The sequence below is a fragment of the Calonectris borealis genome, chromosome 6 (assembly GCF_964195595.1).
Source record: "Calonectris borealis chromosome 6, bCalBor7.hap1.2, whole genome shotgun sequence".
NCBI lineage: Eukaryota > Metazoa > Chordata > Aves > Procellariiformes > Procellariidae > Calonectris > Calonectris borealis.
Window position 1 is genome coordinate 44,314,604 of NC_134317.1, and position 25,380 is coordinate 44,339,983.

General features: G+C 49.9%; 1 protein-coding gene across 6 annotated transcripts in view; it reads right to left on the bottom strand.

Annotated features, from left to right (window-relative positions):
• Window positions 1-758: 758 nt before the first annotated feature.
• SLX9 (SLX9 ribosome biogenesis factor) overlaps window positions 759-25,380 on the bottom strand; it is a 66,876-nt gene continuing 42,254 nt past the window's right edge. For 2 of the 6 annotated variants that reach the window (XM_075153850.1, XM_075153856.1), the window contains exons 3-6: window positions 21,380-21,448; window positions 17,209-17,362; window positions 11,721-11,789; window positions 8,616-9,269 (exon numbers count right to left, since the gene is read on the bottom strand). In XM_075153850.1, the coding sequence (XP_075009951.1) occupies window positions 9,143-9,269; window positions 11,721-11,789; window positions 17,209-17,362; window positions 21,380-21,448 (419 nt within the window). In that variant the 3' untranslated portion in view covers window positions 8,616-9,142. Of the gene's footprint in view, window positions 2,664-8,615; window positions 9,270-11,180; window positions 11,245-11,720; window positions 11,790-17,208; window positions 17,363-21,379; window positions 21,449-25,380 lie in introns of those variants that run through there. The other 4 variants (XM_075153852.1, XM_075153851.1, XM_075153854.1 and 1 more) reach the window with 4 other exon arrangements.

The following is a 25,380-nucleotide window of genomic DNA, read 5'->3' on the forward strand; positions in this document are numbered from 1 at the left end:
CGATCCCCCCTGCGGCCCCGTCCTGGTGTGGGGTTCTGAGCAGCCCCCTCCTCTCTGCTGAGCCAGCAGAGCCTGTGGAGAGTGGAGGGCCGGGAGCAGCAGCACCCCCCAAGCTCTCCTTCTTGCCTCCCTCCTCACACATGTTGGTCTCTATCCCGCAGTACCTCAAACAGTGCCTGGTAGAGCCAGACAAACCTCACATTTAAATACAGATAAAGTTTTCAGCCACGAGAACAGTCTGTCCTCATGGCCCCTTCTGCCATCGGTCTGTCCATCCTCCCCGGCTGGCTGAGGGTGGAACAAAGGGGTGCGTGCGCCGGGGCAGTTCTCTCTGCCTCCATCTCCTTCCCCTGGAAAGATATCCTGACATCATCTGCCTTCGCCTACCCGGGCCCTGACATTTGTTCCCTTCCCAGCAGCTTCCTGTTTGGGATATTCCTTTGTCTCGGCTTCCTCTCCTACTTGTGCCACTGAAACCAAGGCGACGTCCCCGGAGCATTAAGTGAACGAGGTGTCGCACGCCACGCTTTGTGCTGTCAACATCCTCCACGGCAAACTGCGTCCCGTGCGCTCGTCAAGCAGACCTGCCAGCTCACCATGCCGGGCAGCAAACCCACTACGGCAGCCTCAACGCCACCAGAGACCCCACCACGCGGCTGTGGTTCCCACCAGCCACACTCACATCTTGCTCCCTGTCTCCCGGGCCGTGGCTCCCTTGGTTGCAAAGAGAACTCGCTTTAGATTAAACCACAGAAATCCTCACTTTATGAACACTGAGCACAAGGTCCAGATCCCACCGCCGCAGCCACCCACCCTTATCGCCCCGGGGCAGCGCAGCAACCCCTTCAGTACCACCGGGGACAACCGTGGCTCCCCACACAGGCGGGGATGGTGAGCCACACCAAGCAGATACAGGCGGACCTGTATAATGGGAGTGGTTCACGTACAAATCACAGCGAGTTCAAACAGGGTCACCAACACAGCCCGTCTGGCATGAAACACTGATCGTTAAAGCAGAGAGAAACCCTTAGATTATATTTTTATGCGTCCTACTTGAAACCAAGTGATCTGGAAAATCCCAGAGCATTCGGATGCAAAGGTCTAAATCTTAACGACGCTCCTGGCGAGGCTCTGTGTTTTGTTTGCACTATTTAACAGCTTCTTCATAAGGAAACAATTGACTTGGTTAAGGAAAAAAGCCACCACAAAAATCCTCGCCCCACTGTTCAGCCGATAGAGCTCCATCAGCAACATCGCTCTTGACGCTGGTCCCAGTTTGGGTTGCTCGAGCTCCCGCACCCAGCGAGGCATCTGGACGGGGCAGAGAGAAACCAGAGCCATACGCTGCGACTCCGGCTGCTCTGGCACGAGGAAGGGACTGGCTTCAGGGAAGTGAAGGCAACCACTTATTTTTGCATGTTTTTGGAAAAACTTCCTTTAGCATATAATGCATTTTTCTCCCATCCATATATCTTCTCGCCCTCAAATATTTAGGTTTTTTACCACAAGTCTAACTTTGTTACATGAATTTGTGCTTAGGAACTGTAACCTATTTCAACACGCTTTTTTCTTCTTTTTTTTTGTGAATGGAGGCCATGTTTTTTCACACACACTGAGTGAGAAGCCCAGCCCTCGCAACCGATACGCGGCAAAACCCGTGGCTTGCCCAGCACTGTTCACATGCCCTCCCTACACTGCTGCATGTGAGGCAGGGGAGACATCCCAGCAGCTTCAAGAAACCGGAGGACTTGGGAGTTGCATGTCAGGCATCTGCCTTTACCCTATGGCAAAGCTGCTGGTGTGCCAGGCCAGGTCCCCAGGTGCCACCCCACCTCAGTTCTGCTTCCACCCTGGATCGCAGCTCTGCAATGCCGCCTTTTGCAGAGAAAATGGCTGAAGAGGATTAAATTGCTCATCAAAATGAAAACACAAAGCCCGGTTTAATGCCTCATGCTGAAGCAAGCCATGGTTCAGAGCAGAATCAGCAGACGCACAGATAATTATCATGTTGGGAAGAGTTAGCATTGCAGGGCATGATTTTCCCTTGCAAGGAAACAGTAAATATGGAGATACGGGTGATCCAATTAACCAGGCTTTACGTGGATTTCTAAATGGCATGTGGCAATGCTCTTAAGCGCTTAAAGAATGCCCAAAAGCTCTTAAAGAAACTGAGCTGCCATGGGATAAGAGGTAGAGACCTCCTGGGATTAGTAACTGGTGAAAGGTCAGGAAGTGAAGAGCAAGAGCAGGACTGCATCCCTCAAGGGAGGGCACTGGTGGAGCCCGTGAGGGTCTGACCCATCCTGCACCTCCCTGAGCGCTCTGGAAAAGGCCAGGACAGAGCAAGCTGACGACAGGTCCCAGCAGGACACCACCAAGGGCAGTGAAAGCAACAAAGGCTGCCGCGAAAAGGCTATGGTGTAATCCATGCTTCAGGGCAGGGACACATGGCTTTGTGCTCAGCGCAAAGGCTTGATCAGGTGATTCACCTCGCCCCTCTCTTGTGCAACATGTGGATGAAAGGAGGAGTTGCTGCTGCTAATCTCATCTGCTTCCGAAACCATCAAGAACCCAATTCATGGGTTCTATTCCTCAGGTTCTCTGTGGCTGCTCCTGCTACATCTGCAGGAACCCATCTTGGGTTGGTTTCAGATGTACCTGTGCTGTAGACAAAGGGCAGAAGAAACAGGTAAGAGTGTGCAAGCGGCTTCATAAAGTGTGGGAAATGCAAAGATCAGCCACGGAAGAGGGCATCTGGGGGAAGAAATAACCCCACGCAGGGAAAGGGCTCACTGCGCTTGTTGGAGCGTGCAAGAGGGAGGAGTGGCAGAAGGTCACAAGCACTGGGTCTCTGCTCTGCCGGTCACATTCAGTTCTGTCCCTGTCCCTTCTGGGCTGGAAGAAGGAGGAGTCACTGTAGCTTGAACCCTTTGGAGCTCCCTGAGCACCAGGCCAGCCGTGCTGCCTGCAGTGGGGCTGTTCAGGATTGCCTTCTTGGCTGGAGGGAGCCTGTTGCCTGGAGTGGTCCCCACCCTGAGCACCACAGCCACCTCCCTGGCAAGCTGCCCCGGGCAGAGCATGCAGGGGCAGGGATGAAGGAAGTTCAGTGCTACTTGCTATTCAAAGGAAAAATCTGGCTTTCTCGTGCCCCAGGATCTCCGTTTCCACGAGTCACTGTGCTCCCCGGGAAGCCGACCCATACACGGTGGAGCCAGACGGGCGCTCCAGGTCACAGGGAGGCAACCAGGACCCAGGCTGCAGCAAGGACCGCCACGGCCAGGCTGAGTCATGGCCAGCCGGGTCCCAGACAGCCGCTCCTGTGGGCTGGGGTGTGACTCAACTCATGGAGCGGCTGCCCCTGCTCGCAGCCCAGCCTGGTGACGCGTGAGGTTAGGGAGGGTGAGGAGTTCAAGTCTTTTTTGTGAGCTGGGAGACACCTCATCCCCAGGCAGCAAAACTACAGACGCACCGCCAGATGACTCTGCAGAGGTTCAAGGCTTGACATGCTCCTGGGGACAGACTGACCAGTGGCTGTGGTGAAGACAAACACAGGAAGGACACCAGCCCCGGACGCGCCCTGGCCAGAGAGCAGAGACGAGCAACCATTCTGCAGCAGAGACCCAATGCTCCCACCATTCCCACTGCTCCTCACCACTGCCACTGACACACCAAGCACTGGGTGAGAAGTGTAGCAGAGGGCTGGAGTTGCACCACACCAGGGCATGACCAAGGTACTACTGCCAGCTGGTGGAGAGGAGAACCTGGGAGTCATCTCAAGGAGCCCATGGCAAAGCCCCTCAGCCCCACTGCTCCCAGCCAGCAGTTGGCACAAGCTGTCCAAGAGCCTCCAGCAGATCACATGAAGTACGGATGGCCGGGCTCACTCACAGACAGCTCAGCCAGTGGGTGTCTCCTGTGGTGCACACTAAGGTCTGGCTGCACATTGGAGGCCGCTCCTGTGTCTGGCACAGCCATGACACATGTCAGAACTTAGGGTCAATCTTGGGAACCCAGAGGATGAAGGTAGCTCTGCATGGCTGGAAAACAACATCCCTGTTAGACATCCAGCTGTTTCTCCTCAGCCACACCAAGAGAGGGCTTCACTCCCATGACAGGTGATTACACTGCATGGATGATGGTCCGTTTTAGGGATCCGAGGGCAGACTACTCACACAGCCAGAGCGTCCCTGTGACTCCTGGGATCTCTTCACTGGCTCAGCAAGACTCAGGAGAAAGCAAATTAATCTGTCATGCTCCCATTCCTCTCCTCCGCAAATTGGTATTGGTATGAAGGAGGCGGCGCCAGCGGCAACCCTCCTGTCATCCAAGAAAAGGTACTACCAGTACTTACAAACGCTGTCCTGCCTATACCCTGCAACAACAATACTGCCCCCGATTTCTCTATATCAGCCCAACGCTCCATCCCAGAGCATTTACTGACAAAGCCAGTTCAACTAAAGCAGCGTGGATTAACTGGTTTTGCAGCCCATTACAGACTGTATTTACCAGGAAGGTCTGAGTCCACCTGGGGGGCAGGAGGGGATGCACTTCCAGGGATGGGTTCCCAGTCATGGGCCACCAGACAACATGCTGGCATGGCACCCAGCCTGGTGCAAAACCTGGGAGCAAAACTCCCAGGTGCAAAACTCCCTGGGTGCAAAACTCCGGCAAACCTGGGAGGTCCGCTGGCCTCACCTGCCTACCCCCAGCCGCCACAAGCTTTCCCTGGCAGCCGCAGAGGCAGCCAGCTCCACCCTACCAGTACCTGCAGCACAGGCATGTGCCTTGGTGCCAGAGCTGGCAGGGGTTATGCTGGCAAAAGCCATCACACATGCTTAGCTCCAGGAAAAAAAGAAACTCATGGGGCCAACGCAGCTCATAGCTTCAACCAGAGCGTAAGCAAAAGCACTCTCTACCCGGCGTAAGTCGTCTTTTCCATACACGAAGGGGATGGGGGGAATTGCTTGCACAAGGTCTGTAAGGAAAACTTTCCAGGGCAGACAAGCCAGAAAGCAGAAGGAAGGAGGAGGGACTCTACACAGTCGCACTAGGGACTTCCTTGGGTTAGACGAAGGGTTGGGGCCAGTTCCGTGTGACTCACCATGCTTTTCTGAGACATGCTGCTGGACTGATGCAACCCCTGCTCCAACAGAAATAAAGCACGATGGGCCATCGCCGGTACCGGGGAGAAACATGGGAGTTGCAAGAGCTGCTATAAAAAAAAATCCCTTTGCAACCTGCCAGCCAAAGACACTACCCATGAGCTGCTGGTAAAGGAGAATCCCTTTCCACCCACCACTTTGGGTGCTTTGTGTGTAGTAGAAAATACCCGCTGGTACCACCAGATGGACAGGATACCCAAGCTTCTGCTTTCAGACACAGTTTTGTGAACAGCTTTCAAGGGCAAAATCACCAGCAAGAAAGAAAACAGCTGCGAAAAGTAGCCCCAAATTTTTCCATTCCTGAGTTTGCAGTGTATTCGCTGCTTACTCACTTCTTGCTAAGTCTAGAACTGCCGGGTCGGGCCCCCGCCTTCCCCTCTGGCACAACTACTCCTTACAGCTTGGAAGCTATTTTTTCCCACCCTGCTATCTAAAAAAAAAATTGGCGTGAAAGCTTTTATCATCCTGAAAACATGCCAACTGCGAAGGCGACTCTGTGTCTCAGACGCCTGTTTCCTGGCAGATTTTAAGTCCCTTGCTCAACTGCTAGGATGGTGGGGGCAGGAGATGCCTGCAGCAGCAGGCTGTGAACTGTAGTTTCAGAGAGTCACGTTTAACTGCTGCTAAATATGCAGGAGACCAACATTTTCAAACAGTGGGCTAAGAGCTACACACACAGCCAAGTGACAGTGTCAGCCCATCCGAGGTAAAGAAAAGGGGTGAATGTGCTGCACGGTGATGCTGTGCATGGAGATGAAGGGCCACCAGCGTGGGTACAGCTACCAGGCAGTACTGAGTGGGGTCACCCAGCTCAACACCTCTGCCTGGTCAGTCACCCCTTCGCTTCCTGGGCAATGAGGCTTCAGCTCTATTGGCTCCCAGTGGTTTGAAGGGAAAGGATGGGACCCAGCAACCAGGCTGAGCAGGGGAGAAGTGCTGGATGACTGTGCTGTTGCTATCCAAATTTCCAGTGACCCAATTCTGGCCATAACCACCACAGCTGGCAACCTAAAGATGCTGGGAAGTCCACACGGAGGCTGAGACACGGGGATGGCCCCTGTCTCGATGCCACCCTGGAAGAGCTACAGAAACCACAGAGCCCTTTGCCCTTTTTGCGGCTCCAAAGTGCTCAGAGCTGGTTTTGCACACAGAAATCCCTTTTCCACTCCACACCCAAACTGCAGGGCCTCTTAGAAAAAATTGCACAGGATGAGAAAAGGACACAGTCCTGTCAGGCTTGACTCATTTAGAGAGAGAAGGTGGCGATCTCTTGGCACATCACCCACAGCAACATCTACCTTAGTACCTACCTATAACAAGCGCTTCTGCCAGCTGAGGATTTTCCCTAACGTTGCAGTTCAGGCCATCCAAGCATTGATTCAACTCGAAGTTACTTGGAACCGCCTGTGAAAAGAAAACTAAGTAGTCTGGAAAGACAGGAATTGATAGCCTTTCAGATTTATTTTCACCCTAGGGAGAAGTTACTAAGAAACTGGCCTGGAACAGAGGTGCGTGGGACAATCCAACTAACTCTCCAGAGGCTTTAAAGGATGATCTCGCTCTGTGCAAAATAGATGGTGCCCAGGAAATTGGTGCTTGTCGAATGAAATCACCACTCCTGCCGGATCTCTGCAAAGGACAGTCATGACGCACCGCATGTATCTTCAAGGGGAGGGATATGATCCCACCCGCAGAGCACAACCCATTGGCATTTTATAAACTTGCCTGTGGCTTCTCTCCAGCTATTGCACTGATTTGTGATGGTGCAGAGCAATGCATGACCCAGCCATACAAGGAGCTCCTCCAAAGTACAGTAGACAAGCAATAGAAGTCCTCCAACATGCCACGCAAACTGCCTTCTGTCCCTCCTGCCCTCCAGATACACTTCTCCATCCCCGAGTGCCCTGTTACTAACAAGAGGAGCAATCTTCATCCTCCTTTGTACTTGGGTGTCTTCACCTTCTTCATCTCTCGCCTTCCCTCCATTTAAGCACAAGGATGGTGCCTTTCTCAGGAGGCAGCTAGCTACGAGACAGAGTAAGGGGGTTACGGAGAAAGCCACCCCAAAAACCTTAGCTGGGTCCAAGTCTTAGTCATATCTTGGGCTGTTGGGAGCCATGAGCAGCCAGAGCAGCTGCAGGCTGCGGGCAGGAGGACCTGCGTTAGTGCCCAGCCCCGTCCAAGGCCCAGCTCTCCAATGCAGTGCCCAGCCTGCATAACATGAGCAGGGGGAGCATGGCTGCAGCTGGGACTGGCGTTCAGAGTTCAAAATCCAACACAGCCTAAAAGAAACACAATCAGATACTGGTAAGAGAGCAAGCAGGAACCAACCAGGAGGTGGGGAGATATTTCGAGTTATTTGACCCCACCACAGCTCTCTGCTTTCCAGAGCCTGGGTCCCGCAGGGCATTGCAGCACGCTGACGAACAGCACAGCAGCGTTCACCTGCCAGCACTGATGCAGGAGGCGTCAGGGGAGAGGAGAGCCCTGCCAGCCCTGTGCCAGCCCGAGAGCAACAGGGTGGAGGATGGGACATAGCCAACATCTCTGTGTGGCCTCTGCCAGCAGGACTCTCCTGCCAGGCCTTGGGGGAGGAGGGGTGGCACAGTGACATTCCTCTAACAACAAGCAGCATCAGCAACAGCGTTTGCACTGCCAGGGCTAAGAGGCAGGCATTAGAAAAACTGCCTTTGTTCAATGGTGCCAGCCTAGAGAGAGAAAAAAAAGCAGCATTACTGCTGTCACTACCTGTGATGCAAGAGGCAGGTATGGTCAAGGTGCCTGCCACACCCATTGCAGCTGGTTTTAGTCACTAACTTGGGTAAGAGTCAGCTGCAGCTTCCATGTTCTGTCTGGACATCAGAGTGAATTCCTTTCTTAAAGGTTTCAGATGCTCCTCAGAGTTGACCTGACATAGGCAGGTTGCTTTTCCAAGGTTAAGAAGCATCAGAAAACTTCTTGTATGGTTCAAAAGACAGCACTGACATTTTGGGGTGTCAAATCAGGATCATCTCAAATAGGGAACACCCCTGCCTTCAGCTGTCCCCACAAAAATTGACTGGAGTTTTGTGAAAACTGGTGTTTTGTAGAAGGAAAGACCTCCCCCTGCTGCAGTGGTTCCCAAACCCAACATGTAAATGACCGGCTGAAGTTCACAGCCTGCAGCCAGGACACGTTTTGGGATGCTTCCTTTAGGGCAGGGAACACAGCATAGGCCAAAAGGGATCAGCATCACCCATGGAAAGCACACACTTTCAGAGTAGGAGGAAAGCAAGCCTATGAGTTAGTCGTGATCTGCAACGATTTCACATGGCTTCTGTTGCACGCTGCAGCAGCAGTCTAGTGGTTCATTGTACACATGGGAAAAAACCCATTCTAAGTAATTTTTCCAGTGATGGGAATAAGCTCATATTTCAATTAATATTTACCAAAACAAGAGACAGACAAATTCAGTACTGTGTGAAAGTGTGTTTATTCCAAAGCTAAATTTCTCACATAAAACAATGTCTCTGAACAGCAACATTGGTCCTTACACAGATCTACAACAGCCTTCTGGGCTCCAGGGCTTGGAGTCTTGAACCATCTCAACAGAGCAATAGGGAATCTCTTTTCAGAGTTGTCAGAAAGGGGAGGGAAACGACAGAAAACAGATACATATTGCCACTGGCACAATTTAAGAAACTGTGCCTGCTCACAAGAAGAGAAAAGGTGTCAAAATACTTCGCAGGGAGCTTAAAGTCTGCACAAAGATCTCGCAGAACACTCTGCTCTCTGCAGGCTGCTCGCCAAGGAGCAGCTGCCACTGTCAAGAGAGAACTGCATTATTCCTGCAGACAGAAAACAGGACTGTTGGATTTAATAATCTGCTGAACTGCTTCCAAGGACTGAAGTGGCTGAGAGGTCGTGTTAGTAATGTGCTCCTTTGCAGCCTGGAGCCCTCGCACCGGCTCCAATGTGCACATTTGGTCCCAGCTGACGCCCTAGAGGGGTTTACCTTCTTCCTCCTGCCTCAGCCTCTTGGAGAGATGCTCGCTGATGGTCATGAGGGGGTTAGCTCTGTACCTGGGATTGGTGATGACCTCATGAAACCGAGCCACTTCCTCCTCTCTGAAGAAAGAAAAATAACACACAAATGCTAAGTGCCTCACACAAAAGGAACTGAGCAGATAAGAACAGAACTCACAAAGCAGTGGGTTTCTGTACAGACAGAATGATCCCGGGTGCAAACCTCAGAAAGAAACAGTTTAAAAAATAAACCTAATCTACCCAAGGGCAAAGCTCAAATTGCTGCCAGCTTCATGGGAGCCAGAGACTTGATCTCATGCCACAGAGACAGAAACAATCACATTAGTGTCCAGCATCACTTGGAAATGTTCTTTTTTTAGAGCTTTTCCCTAGTAAATCAGGAACAAGAGACTGTGGGTATCTGGTAAATCACTAAGAATGAAAACTACTTCAGAGTGCACTAGCACAAAAGCAGATTCTGCTTTCGAGAGCTCATCTACTGACTCTTTATTGCTCAATGTAGAGGCACGAGTCCTCCTATGTGCAACACTAGTTAAACACCATGGGAGGAGCATGACAGAATTACCTTTGCATGCTTGGTCACAGCTGGTTGCTGTGGAAATGGTCTTGTCTTAGAAAGCAAGCAAGCAGGGAAGAAGAAGAAGAATAGAGCAGGAGGAGTGTAAAAAAAAAAGGTGAGTTTTCAAATAAGTCACATGCATTGTGACCTCCCCATCTCCCTCAGACAGACTGCCAGGCTCTCCACAGCCCAGCCAGCCACACATCTCCACGTTCTCAGTAGTTGCTGTGCATCACCAGAGTGCTCTTCAGCTTGCAGCTAGTTCCCTCCCTAGTAGGGCCCTTTCGTTCAATGCCAGCCCTGCCCCTGCCAGAGGAACAGAGAAAGAAGCCAAACCTGAAGCTTGGGTTGTGGCAGTTGGGGCAATGGGGTGAGGTTTAGGGAACCCCCAGTACTAACTAACGTCCTGGAAAATAAACCTCAAAGACCTTCCTCCAAAGTTTTTCCATCCCAAGAAGCACAGACTTCCCAGACCACTATGGTAGGATACATGCCACTACTCAGCGCATCTGTCCAGTTTTGTGCAGAGGAGAAAAGGGGGGGACACACAGGGGATCATCAGCTTGCTGATACAGAAGATTGTGGTGGAGTTGCCTATTCGGATTTAGATCTGGATACAAGTCCCTCCTCAAGCAGTGTTCCTCACCCGTGAGTTCCAGCACAATGAGACACTCACTGGTGGCACTTGAGGCCATGCCCCTTGCGCTTCTGCAATGAGCCAAGGAGGGACTCATCCAGAAAGGCAGAACTGAGCAAGAAAGGCATCCCAGCACCAACAATGGCCAGTTTTAGACAGAGAAGGGTATTCACAGAGTGTGCTGGAGAGCAGTGCTGGGATCTGTAGACTGACACTTCTCCTCAGCCTCTGTTTGAAGTTGAATGGCTCAGAACTGACAGAAATCCTGGAAACAGGGATCACAGAAAGCAAACACTGCCAGATCACAGTGCCTAGCTCCAGGAGATCTGTGTGAGGGGAAATTAAGTTCTTGATGCCTGGTGGCAGTATAAAATATCGAACAGATTATACAGAGGAATAAGGAGTTGCCAGACCCTTAACCAAGTCCTAACCAAGTCCAGGAATTATTCAAAAGCATTTAGTGCTTCATTTTACAAGAAAAGGTTTGACAGATGCTAATGGACAGCTGTCCTCATAAGGGATGTACGGCATGTAAGTTAGCATCCCAGAGGTGTTCCAATAGAGCAGCTGAAGCTCCTGATGCTATGCAGAAGTCCAGGAGCTCCTCACCTACACAACCGCAGGAGGCTTTCCTGAAGGGTATCAGCTAGAGCTACGTGGGCCTGCTGTCATAAGAGACTGAGCCACAGCTGGATGTTGCAGCTCCAACTCAGCAAGCCGAGACAAGGGATGCCCCACCTGGTTGATAACCACATCGTCCGTGCCACACAGAGGGACACAGTACAGTCATACTCACTTGGTACAGCCAGAAATGATACTGTGGCCAGGGGGAATAAGATGACAGTTGGTGTGGGTTTGTCCTGAAACAGGAGGCCCAAGCCTTTCAGGCTTTCTTTTCAATGAGACAGGGAAAGTGAACCCTTAAGAGAGCAAGTGCAGTTTCCTGTGCTCTCTTCGCTTAGATTTTACACGAGACAGAAGCGGAAGCAGACTGAATCCATTTAGAATTGACTGAGTCTGGTAGGGACTAAGACAGAAGGACACCCACAAACATCTTGCACTATGTAAAGGAGAAAATCAAAGCTGCCACTTCTTCTAGGGCCTTCAGGTGTACAAGACCAAAACACTGGAACTAGTTGCCTAGAGAAGTTGTGTGATCTCCATCCTTGGAGATATTCAAAAGCCATGTGGACACGTGCCCGTGTCCTGGGCAACCAGCTCTAGGTGACCCTGCGTGAGCAGGGAGGTTGGACCAGCTGACCTTCAGAGGTTCCTTCCAGTCTCAACCATTCTCTAATGCTCAGCAGGGACTGGAGACTGATAACTGGGTACTTACAAGAGCCGGCGTTTCTGAGCTTGTTTCATCAGACAAAAGTCTGCTGGTTCTGCCTTTGCTTTTACATAGCTGCGGAGAGAAGAAACAAAAGAAGTGAGTGAGAGGAGCAGTAATTTAGCAATTGCCGTGGAGATGGAAAGAGTCCAGGGATTCTGCATCTGCCTTCCCAGAAAGTGTAGGTAATTGTCCTGTATGGAAATTGTCCTGAAAGGCAATTATTTCCACAGCCAGACAGTAATGGAGATGCAAACTCCTTCCGCCACACACTGACAACAGCTCAGGAGTCAGGACTGAATGTGCAGGAGGTAAATGCACTAAAGAAAAATCGGATCACTTAGTTCTGGAACTGGTCGTAAGCTGTCTGTGCCCAGATCACTTTCTGCTTATCACTAACCTCCAGGTCAAACCGACACTGTTGCTTAGAGAAAAGATCCCATCAAATTTCCCCTCACCACCAGGCACACGTCACCTCTGCACATCTCATGTTCCTTGTTAAGGCTGCGAGCTCCAGCATCGGCAGACATCTGTTAGAGACAGTGCCACAGTTACTCAGCAAGAAGAGGGAATTGCCAGCCCTGCTTCGAGTTCTGCAGTGGGACTACTGGGGTATAAGGTGTAATTTATATTTTAAGATAAAGAATGGCAATATTCCTTTCTCCCTGTGAACACATATCCTCGCCAAAGGCTTGCCAGTTTAAGTCAGCTGCAAATAGATTAACTAAAGAGAAAGCACAACAATAGAGCTTCAGCTTTTGCCACCAAACATAGGTTTTGAGAACCCATGAAGTTGCAAGAAGACGGACCCATGGGAATGCAGGATGGTGCACTGTGTAGAGCTGAGGCACAGCGGCAAGCATAGATCATAGAATCACAGAATCATAGAATAGTTTGGGTTGGAAGGGATCTTTAAAGGTCATCTAGTCCAACCCCCCTGCTGTGGGCAGGGACATCTTCAACTAGATCAGGCTGCTCAGAGCCCCATCCAACCTGACCTTGAATGTTTCCAGGGATGGGGCATCTACCACCTCTCTGGGCAACCTGTGCCAGTGTTTCACCACCCTCGTTGTAAAAAATGTCTTCCTTATATCTAGTCTAAATCTACCCTCTTTTAGTTTAAAACCATTACCCCTTGTCCTTGTCGCAACAGGCCGTGCACTCTCTGCACCCATTTCTTATTCCTGGGCAAAGTCCAAGGAGACCGTAGGTGTAATCCCATCCTGCACAGGATGCTGGAAGCACGTGGTGCCCGATGCCAAGCAGCAGCAGAGATTTACTACAAAGCTAAGCGCTGAGCCCAAGCAAGGGACACGCAGGAAGGGCAGCGTCTGCTTTGGGGACTTGAAGTGCAGAAGGGGAGTCGCTGGTAGAACTGGACATTAAGGAAAGGAGAAGAAACTTCCATTCTTCAGGATTACACAGATACAGAGGTAAACAGGAGAAGCAAGTGGAGAAGAGGGTCTGCCTCCGCAGAGCAGCTCCCCTCTGATTCGCCCTGGGGCTGAGCCCCAGCACACAGCCCAAGGGGGGAAAAAGGGTCTGCCTCCCACCTCTCAGTTGGGGCAGGGCTCAAGGAGGAATCTTCCCTTACTGGTGGGTGCTGGGGGCCGGGGCCTCCCCCACCTGATCTGCCCCAGAGCCCTTCAGCTTTCTCAAGGTTAGGAAACATGGCAAACCCTCACCTTCTCTTCAAGATGGCAGGATCTGGTCTCTTGTTGGCAGTGTTACAGTGACCTCCTCTTCCTATTTCCCTCTCTGACCCGCTACCCTCCATCCTTTTATTCTGCATTTTATTCCCCATTCTTCCTTTCCTCCTCCTCCTCCCTTCACCCCACTTATTTTAATCACCCCTCTCTACTCGATTAGCTTTTCCTCATCTCTCCCTCTCCCCATCCTGGCCCATTTTATTTTTCCTCAAGGGGGATCCTGGTGGACCCAAGCTGCTGAGGGCTGCTCTCACCACTGCCCCGATCACATCTGATTTACCGTCAGCCCAGCACAGTGTGCCCCAGCATCAAAGCTCCCTGCCAACCCAGACAAACCCAAACAGCGTGGAGGTATGTCAGCCAGCCTTCGCAGCACAGAGCCTGTGCAGGAAAGGGCAGCCAGGCAGATCAATGCCTGCGCGCTGCTCCTGTACCCTTCAGTCCCTCTCGAGGTCACCCCAGCACTGCCGGCATTACACAACAGGCCTGAGCGCTCACGAAGAATGGCGATCAGCAAGAGCAGACAAACAGCTACAGGGGTTCGAGCAGCTCCTGTCACACTGCTGCATCCACTGGTACTGCAAGACGCAGAAAGAGCAGGAAGCATCCCTTCATGTCCGTTAACTGCTTGGCACAGGAACAATTTCTTGTCCACAGAAGCACAGAGAAATGCCTTTTCAAGTTGGATGGCAACCCACAGTCACCAGAGCAGGGGCTTGCCAAGCGTGCCACCAAGTCGCCACGGCAGTCCCTTCAAAGATGAGTAACTCTGCAGAGAGTGACAATGCTTAAAGGAAAGCCTTTCTAGAGTACATCCCGGGCTGTACAAGACCACGTGCCCCCGAGGCTGTGCCTCTCAGGACAGCTTCCTCTGCAGCACACCATGAGGGCGTGTGGCTGCTTCAGGCTCTGCAAGCCCACTTTTGCTTTCAGCCACCCCACTATTTTAAAGGGCTCGGTGCTTCTGAAGGCTTTTCAGTTCCACTCAACAGCTCTGCCCCACTGGTCTGGCAGGTTCGAAAGGCTGCTGCCTGAATTTCCCCCACCAAACCACCAGCATGCCGCCTGCTCACTTGGACCATGTTAGTAGCCCTGTTTCATTACACTTCATTGCCTTCATTCATTATAAAACAGAATAAAAACCTCACTGTAATGCTCTCTTACCCAGCAGGAGATCAAATTCCTGGAGAATCTAATCTTTTATTAATAATGCTGACAAATCACCAGAGTATTACCCTTCATTTATGTAATGATTCAAATCCTATAAAAGCCTCCTCTGATTATTTCAAACACTTATGCACACACATCCTCATGCAGTCCAGGAAGCCACAAGTCAGCAAGGGGAAGAAGAGCACTGTAGCTCCTCCATGCCAGCAGAGGGACTGCTTTTTGGTTGGCATGTCACAGGCTACCTGGGTGACATGAGTCAATGCCAAGCTCCCACCTCTGCTGTGGTGACTGCAGATGGTGCTGGCCAATACTGAAACTCTCAGCCAGCGCTGGGCTTCTCTACCCTTCTGTGCCACATGCCCACTAGGCTTTCTAGACACCAGAGCCTTGCAGCCCAAGGGAAAACAGAGCCAGAGTATGAGCTCAGGCTTCCAAAAGGAGAGAAGGGCTGCCACACTCCCACAGGAGGTCTGGGTTTGGAGAGAGAGGGAGCTGACAGCGCTTCTCTGAGGAAGGCTCTCTCAGGCTGGAGATCCGTGCAAGACCATTGAATACTTCCACGTGTGCCGCACATCCTCTGCCATGAAGTGTACTACAGAAGAGAAGAGCGATTGCAGTAGCTGGAAGGACCATTTTGGCCAGTGTTCTGCTTTGAAGCAGCTTGCAGCAGATGGCCAGAGAGGGATAAGATCAAGGCAAGCGTATAGCCACATCCTTTCCAGTATTTGCAAGTCAGAGACCTTGTACCAGCTGCAGTTTATATACATGCAGTAACCCCCCATGGAGCTCTCCTCATTGGATTCATCAGGTCTTACCTGAACTCACAGGTTTCCCTCAGCCATGACATCCTCCCACAAGGAGCTGTGCAGAGCAGTGAGCCTTCTGCTTGCACTGAACCAGCTACTCGCTAGCTACTTTTGATGTCCTTTATTTCTCATACTGGAAAAGAAGAGGAACTACTTCCTAACCACATCATATTTTATATTATAGAGTATTACATTCCCAAGCTTCTTTGCCTCTATCTCCTGTCCAGGCTGAGGACTCCCCAGCTCACTTAGTCACCTCTTGTGCAGAAGTTGTGCCAGATCCTCCATCGTCATCCTTGTCAGCCGTCTCTGTGCCTTTTCCAGTTCTACTCTATCTTTTGAGCTGGTTCAGAATTGCAGGCTGCAGCAACACCGTGTATTTGTACTAGATTATGCAGCCACCCAGGAAAGCAATCCCCAAAGGAAGCACCCTACCTGTCCTCCCTCCCCTATACGAGCTTTCTGTAAGCCACTCTCCTGGATAGAGAGTGGGGGCTCAGCCACCAAGGAGGCTGGAGGAAAATGATGAGAGGGAATGACTCCTGAACACAACCTGGAGTCAGATGTCACATGTCGTTGTGGCACATCGTCGCAGAAAGAGGGCAAAGCCACCTATTCAGGCTCAGGCTAAGCCCTGGCCCAGAACTCCATCCAACCAACCCTCAGTGCTCTGCAAGACTTGAAATTGTGCATGTACTTCTGCTGTTCATTCCCACTAAAAGAGAGGGCAGGCTGACTGAATGGCTGCATAAAGAAAAAAAAAGAAAAAAAGTGCTATTCAAAGAATTAGAAGCCAAGTTAAGGAAGGAAATATTTTCCCATGCTTAGCTGCAAGGTTCATAGATGCTGTTTGTCTGAGGAGTGACTTTCCAGAAGCACAGGGAACTGCCAACTCAGCCATGCTCTGTAGGTGGGTGTCCCACCTGGGTCAGAGTTTATTTCTGGGGCATCCAGCAAGTCACAAGAGGGTTCATGGTATCTCCAGCCTTGATCTGCAACCAAAAAAGAGGGTGCTTTGCCAGACAGCCGCCTTCTTGGCTGTTCTCTAATCCAAATGCTTTCTTATTATGATCAAAACAAGTTTCTAGTTCCAACCCCTACTAAGCAACTGGAGAGGAGGGACAAGCACTTGTGCAGCACGCAGAGCACTTTTATTCTGCACTAGGGGATGCAGAAGCAGCTGCAACACTGACTGGATGGTCAGGCAGAGCACTGCATTAAAAAGGAGAAAACATAAGGGCAACCAGAACCCACCCTACGGCTGGCTGGGATGGTTGACATGTGGCTGTCAGAGGATCAGAAATAGCCCCTCTCTTTCAGTACAACAAAGGGAATGGAAATACCATCTTTCTGTTCTGTCCAAAGTCACACTGCAAGCCAATGGGGCAAACAAAGAGTCTGGCCAGAGCATAAAGCTTGAACTGCCTCAGGAGAAAGCCTGGAGGTCTGGAAGGACAGAACAGCAGGCTGCAACACCTTAAGTCCAGATTCTCAGGTGAGCTCAGCAGCATTACACTCTGGACACCTGTGTGTAATGCAATTCCCAGGACATCTGGTTGTTCCCAGCCTGTCTCATGCCGAGCCTCATCTGAGCAATACTCTTAGCTGTGGATTCAGAAGAGACATTTAAGCTTTTTTTCTTGCAGCGACTGAAGCATGGAAAGGGGCGAAATGGAGTTGAGAATGAGGCCCTGTTCTCCTGACCATTGGCACCGAGCTTGCATTGCCTGTAGCTACAAGCTGAGCTGAAGGGCACTTCATCGTGCAGGAAGAAGGGAAATACACAGCCCATCCCTAAATGGCACATACCTCTTGGGTGGCTTCCTGCCCCTGCCACCTGTGGTCAGGTCGGAGAGCTCAGGTAGGGCTTCCATCAACGGCTGCATGTCTCCAACCACAGGTGTTGCTTTCCGCTTTGCTTCAGCTTTTTGCTTCTGTTTGGCTAGCTTCACACTTTCTATTTCTGAATCAGAAACAAGACATTACTGGAGGAAGGGGAAGCATTTGCAAGAGATAACCCTTGAGCTAAGAAATTCATAGGCTGCTTCACCATCTACAGGAACAACAGGCCAGAAGTGATTTAAACCGGGGAAAGACTGAAAATAATGCAGCTGGGTAGTTCCCTCCCTTGCTGTATTTGCTTATAACTATATACATCTCTACTGACATTTGCAATGGGAAGTGAAATCCCCAGACTGATGTTGTCTGAACTGTTTCCATCCCTTGCACTGTTCATTGCTCACAGCAACATGGCACAGGAGTCCTGGGGTGGAAAAAAACATGCTGACTTTGCATGGAATTAGGAGAGAGAAACAAGAGGGGAAGGGACAAATACAGAATGCTCCACATGTGTCATTAAACAGTCACAGGCCCATCTCTGCTTTGCTGTTGGGACAAAACAATGGTCTCAAAGCACAGGCAGAAAAGTTTACATAGTTTGGAGCAAGTCAAGGTCTCACCTTTGTGACTCATGGTGGAGCTCAAGCAGCCAGATGCTGGATAAATTGGGCCCTTAGAAAAGCACTGCACCAAGTGGCAGACACGGGGTCAGCTAGCGGCTTTTCCTCAAGACCGTGTTTACCAGTCTCCCTGCAGCAACTCTGAGCAAGGCTGTGGGCACATAAGGCTCTATAAACATTACAGCAGTCTCCCTTCTTGGCCATGGAGGGTGGGCATTGAAAGCTGCAGGCTTCTGCCTCAGTGCTCGAGGCTCCCTGGTGTAGAAATAGGTCCTGCAGCTGCCCAAGCCTTACAGAGCCAGCCTCCAGGGCGAGCCCCAGCAGAACTCCTGTGTTCTCCTCCAGGACAGCCCAGAAAAGCCCAGCACTGCTACAAGCCTCCAGCTGAGCTCCAAGATGCCCCAACCTGTCCCAGAAGTCCCTTGACAATGCCACCAGAAACAGCTAGAGCTCAGCGGGATCCAGGAGCTCCTTTTCCTTCTGCCAGGTGATCACCAGGCCTGGAATTCCGCTGCATTGCCTTGACACCCACGAGGGGTACCAGTGCTGCGGGGTACATGATGGAGGACTCCACCTCCTCCACGTGCACCCAGCGGAGGCCGCAGCGGAAGAGCAGGCTTCTGCTTATTGCCTTGGACAATGAGCGTATTGCAAGGATGAGCCTCAGCGCTGAGCTAAAGACTCCTTGTCTGGACAAGATGGAGCACAGTGCCAGAAGCCGTGGGGCCAAGCTGGCAACACAGGGAGGCCAACAGCTTCCAACGCAGCATGGCTACAGAAGGAGGACTAAATCAGCACAAGTATTTTTAGTGGGAACACGAAAGCAGCCAGTCCCATTCTACAGACCGCAGGCAAGATGCCACCTGCAATTTCGGGTCTAATCCTGCTGCCCGCATTCAAGAAAGCAGAACTCAAATTCAAAGGAGCTGCTGGCTCCTTTATAATATCTTTGTCTTATTCGCTCCCCAACTCAGCTGAGTCGAAGAGCAACAGTTTTTCATGAACTGCAATTTTGCTGTACACGGATGTTTGTGACAAATCTGGATTGTAAACGCCTCTCCTCACAGCAATCCCTGCCAAGAACACAGCTTTCTGTTCTGCAACACTTCTTTTTTTGGTCTGGCTTTATGAAGCTGAGTACTTCAGTACTTTCATAAACAGTATGTGCTCAAAATTTTCAGACACCTGATTCTACACAAACATCCCAAATTCTTTTCCTCTGAAGTCTTGTTCGTCTGAGGAGCCATGCGATATATATGTATTTTTAAATGTGCATACTTCTAATGTCTGAAGCATTACATAATTCTTTTCCCTCTCTAGTCTCTCCTGAGATGATTTATTAGAATGGAAGAAATCTCAAAGTTTTGCGCTTGCACTACTGGGCTGAACTTCAGTTCCCAGGGTCTTGGCATCCAGTGTCACAAAAGCAGCCGTGGGACAAGAAGAAACAACAAACTTTTGGGAAGATTTAGGAAAACAGAGATGTAATGATAACAACTTCAGCAGTCCAAGTTGGGTTCTCTTTTGGGGGGCAAAGACTGCAAAACCACAAAGAATTGGCATAATTATCTGCATCAGATAAAAATCAATGTGTTTCAGTTGACTGCAGCTCTTGAAGGTCACACTGTTAAAATGCCAAGTTTCATTTAAAAATCTCCATCTCTGGAAATACCCATTCATTTCGCTCCATCAGCTAATAATAATAATAATATCTGTTTCTTTATTGATGTTTATATAGGCTCTTCCCAGCTATTCCACTTTTCTCAATAACAAGCTGCACACCTGGTACTAACACCTGCCGACTTTTCTTACAGAAATCCCTGGGTACTTGCTACCCTCAGCAAAGCATTTGTTAGGGAATGCTCCTATTTGCCAACTGGCCACAAGTTTAGTGGGGGATTCAAGAGAGCCAGCAATTTAGGTACTTCTCTATCTGTAAAGCACTTTTGATACCTAGTATCTTCTAAGACAGAAATAATTTGGCCTGAAGTTGGTGTTCTTCTCAAAGCAAAGCTTCTGCATTTCGTTTGTATTCCCTCAGAGGGAATTAGTAATTTCAGAGCCAAGAAAGGAGGAAAGAGGCCACAGCAGGGACAAAATAACATACGTGATCTTGAGAAAAACTGATGCTACAAAGGCATATGTGCAGGAGGGCAGGATTAAGTGAGTGTAGGAATCCTGCTCCTGGGCTTTTCCAAAGTGGCTGACCTTGACTATGGGAGCAGTGCTGTCACCTAACTACAGAAGACGCGTGTTTCTTGCAGAAGACATGAATCCTATGTACCCCTTTTACTGTGGATTTTGTCATAAAATGCTGCTGAGGACTTACCTTCCTCCACATTACCTGGTACCAGTCCTGGTATCAGGTATCAGGGGAGGGAAAGCTCAGCTGTGCTCCAGCAGTATTCTCTGTTCTCACAATAGTATCAAACAAGGAAAGACCTTTAGGAGCACCGAAATTGCAGCTGGCAGGCCAGACATTAGGACTAGCACAGCCATCTATGCTTTGGGCCCAACAGCGACACTGAGGGTTGCAGATGTCAAAGACACTTGGAAGTTGTTGGTTGGTGATAGGGAGGAGGCTTCCTTCACACTCATGGTGTTAAATTATCAGCTTTTTATGTAAGAGGAGCCAGAGACACCTTCACTGCAACTGGTGAAATCACAGGTTGATGGACTTGAGCTCAGAGCTCAGGAGCAGAGAGCATATGGTAGCAGAAAGCCACGTCCCTCAGCCCCAAACACAGTCTGTCAGCAGCTCTGTTGGGCAGAAAAGCCTGTCCCAAGAACAGCTCCAGGTGGCAAGAGGAATCCCTCTGCTACAGCGGGGAGCACAGCATCGTCTCTTGCTGTGCTGAGATACTCAAAGCAAAAATACAGACACTTCCCACAGGAAACAGAAGCATTTCTGCATTAGGCTGGTTTTGTTTAGCTCGTATTTCACAGCCTCGAGAAAGGCCAGACTGTCTGGCAAGTGGGTTTAGTGACCTGTGGCATGTGGGAAAGAGCAGTAACACAACCAGCAGCGTCCAGAGACTTCCCTTATTGAAGGGCAGGAGGGCCCACTGCAGGCTCTCACCACAGAGCCTTGGGATTAGCTGGTGGCTGTGTGGGGCTCAGCTCCAGGCTGTCCTACTGTCCCCACAGGGAGGAGGAGCTCCCCTATACAGCTAGTCATATCTGTACCAGAGCTTTAAAAGACAGAGAAACATGCTAAGCCTACGTGGGGACAGTGTCCTATCTGGATAAATAAAGGTTTTATGTAGTCACTTATATTACACATGGAGGAAGATCAAAAGTAGGTTTGGGGCAATGACTCAATCTCGGTGCTAAACACCGAGAAACAATACCTGGGACTTTTAGCCCATGTGCTGAGGAGCAGGATGTGAAGGTTTCTGACAAGCATTAAGCCTCCGCCAGCACTGTACGTGGGGTGTGGGTGGCAGTGTTGGGCAGAGAGATCCAACAGAACCACGCTCAGTGATGCCCACAGTACCGCCGTGTTTCGGAGGAGTACTTACTCTGTAGCCATCTTTCTTTCCTCAGCTTCATTTTTTCTTTTTTGGAAAGAACCGCTTTTTCTTCTAGACCTAGAGGAAAAGAGAGACATTGAGATGGAGCCTGGCTCCTGCACACAAAATCAGTGCTGGACACCTCCCAAAGATAGGAGAGTCCATAATATTTTGTTCAACCCTTGATGATTTTGAACTTGCTGGCAGGTCGGGCAGGCTGCAGGCAGACCAGGGGCTACACCGCACCTCAACTTTTAGCCGAACAAATCAAACCCGGCTTGCTGTCAATTAAGAAATAAGAAACAGGCAAGTAGATCAGATCATCAGCACCATAGGCCCTTTTTTCTCAGGGCAGGTAGCTCTTTGAGAAAAGCTTTTTGAGAGACCCTTGCCCCATGTCCTGCACTCCTGCATGAACCTGGCCTGGGAGCTGGCATTTTCTTCTGAAGACTAGCTGCAAGTGATGGGAGGACCTACAGGTTCCAGAACTGGGAGCAAAAAGCAAGTTTTAATCTGAAAATACGGAGGCTGATAAAGCTGAGAAGAAGGAAAACATGGGCCGCAGACATGTGCGAGGGTTGGAGGGGGAATGGCGACCTGGCCCAGCTATTGGCATCCGCCTGCCCAACGGCCTCAACGCCTGCCCAGGCAGCACGTGGCAGGCAGGGGAAGGACTAAAAAGGGTCTGAAATACCCAGATTTGTGGCAGCCCTAAGGAACAGCCAATTACTAACAGCTTGTAAAAAAGGCTAGTACTTACTATATACCAAATTCAGTATTTGGAAACCAGCTGTTGATCACTGATATCCAATACCAAGTAAAATAACGTCACAAATATTTTTACTGGAGATCCGTTGCAGACGCTATAAAATTTTATCTTATCTCCGGTGTTTAAAACAAAATTGACTTTAGTTAACTTTTCTCCTGAAATGTGGTGGGAATACTGCCACAGGAATGCCAATGGAGGAACAAGCTCCCCAAAGACCACTCCTCTCACCTTAGGTTATTCTTAAGCCTGGAAAAGAAAAAATACCCTTCTTCTCCCCAAAAGAAACAGGAGAAAGGAATTCAATGCAACTCTGAAAACAACTCACTGTAGACAACTTCTCTGAAGCTGCAAATCTTTCAGGATGATTTAAACAAAAGCAGGATCATAATTTAGTAATTTCAATGCCTTAAGATCAGAACAAGCCTGCTGGGGTTAGGGGGACTTTTCCATAAAGCCAACAACTACCACCATGTTTTGAGTTTCTAGAGGACACGGAGAACGAAGCTGTAGCTTTCACTGCCTTGTGTCCCAGAGAAAGACATTACTGCAGTCAATGCACCCAAGAAGCGAGAAATAAAACCACACCTAGAAGCTATCACTTTTTTACAAAGCTTAGGGATGTCTTGAAGGGTTTGTATGTGACCGATACTGCTATCCGTTTTTCCGTGTCGTGCATAAAGCACCAACGCATGGGCACCCTCCTAGGCCCGGGCCACCAGGACAGCCCCGCCAGGACATGGGGCCAGGCAATAAGAGAGACAAACATCTAATCATGTTAAGGGCAAATTTCCTCAATCCGTTTGCTGTGGTATAAAAGCGGATGCTAAAACAACTAATTGCATGTTCCAATAACCAACTCCCAGCTACCCCCGCCCCCGATCACCCCACGTTTCTGTGGTTTCAGGGAAAAAAAGGATGAATCATGAGAGGCCAAAATGCAAACCATGCCCCAATGATCTCTGAAGGGCTGCCTGCCCAAGGCACCTCCGACCTGCCTTTCTGGCTGCCCGAGCCTGCCCAGATTTCAGAAGCGGCGGTGCCGGGGAGATCTGCCCCCTCGTCTGAAAACACGCTCATTACTTCATTGGGAAGACAGCGCCCGGCAGGATTTGTTAATGAAAATTAAAAAAAAAAAAACTTTCAGCCAGCTGGCCAATTCTAGTAATAACATCAATTCAGATTTTTTTTTTTTCTTCCCCCAAACGGCAGCAGAATATTTAAGGAAACACAAAAGCTGTTGCTTGGCAGGAGCCCAACCTCGCTGCAGGCCAGGGACAGCGGCCGGCACCCAGGCCGGCAGCTGCAGATCACCAGAGGGGTGCGGGGAGGGGAGCCGGATCCCTCCTCCACCCACCTCGCGCAAGCAGCCGGTTTCGGCCCTTTCTCACTGCTGCTCCTTGGACACCTTCATTTTACGTATCCCTCTCTGCCCCTCAGGAGGTTGCTTTGCTGCTGGAAGGTGCCAAATTGCGTTTGGCAACTTCCAGTTGCAATGCCGAGTGCCAAAGCTGCTGGAAACCCACTGGAGAACAGCAGAGGCAGAATTTAGCTAGTTAATTAACAGCACAGACTGTCCCCAAGGTAGTCTTTTATTTTTATTTAGCTTGCAAGCACCTCTGAGATCAAAGCCAGACCGCAGCTCCAGTTTAATTATTTTTCTGTGAAATGAGAAGGGTTTTGGTCCCCCCCTCCAGCCCATTCCACATGTAATTTAACAACACTTGCCGTTGAAACCTTGTGCACAGAAGAAAGGTGAGCAAAACCCACTTACATTAGCTGAGGGTAATTTACATACTGTAAACTTGACAATTATTCCTTTTAGCGAGGATGTGTTTTTTCTTCCCTCTGATCTGTGTGGTACAAAACATCTCAAATATAAACAGATTAAAAAAAAACGAATAGCTTCTTGCCTCCTACATTAAGCGTTTGATACTACTCCTGGCAATTCTCACGATCCTGCTTTCACGGCAGACTAGCAGATTTTTTTTCAGTACGGCTTCCTTCATTTCAAAAGGGTTGAGTTTTTTTGGTAAAGGACTCCTTAGACTAAAAATACATATATATATATCTCCTACCTTAAAAGTCCCCATTTTAGCCTTTCGAAGCATTCAGAAAGAAGCTGGACTGGGTTAAAGCCGTAACACTACAGGCTTCCCTGAGCCCCAAGATCCCACTATTTAAGTTTGACTCCACAACCGAGAGGGTGAAAACACAGGCTTCACAGTTCCAGGAAACCACATTACTTTGAGGACTTGGCCATGAGCAGAAATATCAAATATGAGCAGAAATATAAAAAAAACCTGTGCCTGTGCAATGCCACAGGAACACAGGAGGGTCCTTCAGCACCGGGCATCTGCTCCCCGCTGTGCAAAGCTGCAGTGAAGCACCAAGTACCTCCTTTGGTACGAGCTATTAAGAAATAGGACACAGTATTAAGTATTATTCCCAGAACTCCAATGATGCATAACAGTAAAGCTGTTGCTGCTCGAAACATAATATTTTGCCAAACAGGGTCGCTTATAAATTGAAGTTAAACAACAACAGATGTGTTAATTTTAGCCTCAGTTGTATAACAGCAGCAATATGAGCATATGCCTACAGCTGTGGGATGAGTTCACTAAAGAAATTCAAAGAGTACATCCAAAACCAGAAAATTGGGTGTGTTTTTGGGTGGGTTTTTGTTGTTGTGGGTTTTTTTGTTTTTTTTTTTTTTTTTTTTAAATTGCACAGTGTCACTTGTAAATTGTCTGATACCCTTTTACAGTGAAAGGGCCTGGGAAATGGTAAACCACAGTCTTCTGGGGCAAATGCAACAGTGGTGTGATCTGACAGATGCCAGTGCAGAACTACTGAAGGTATTCTTTTTCCTCTAGGAAGAAAGTTGAGGGACAACACGGGCCAGGCAGAAAGTCAGCCAAGATGTCCTCCAGCAGAGACGGTGCCCCAGGGGAGCCAGCCCGGCGGCTCGCTGCCCTCACCCCACCCAACAGCTCAGCTCCCAACCAGGCGACCTCCAGCAAGCACTGACGCAGAAGTGTCCGGGGAGCCTGGGTCACTAGTAGGACCAAGGCTTGGAGGTGGCAAGGACAGAAGCAGGGGGTTGACATCCAGGCTCTTTGCCCGTTGCTCTTAGAGGAGCCCCCAGAGACACCTTGTTAGCCTGTACATGGTGCTCTGAGACCATGGCGGAGGAGTGTCTGGGTTTTACCCAGTCCAAACCTTGCCACCCTGAGCAGGCTCG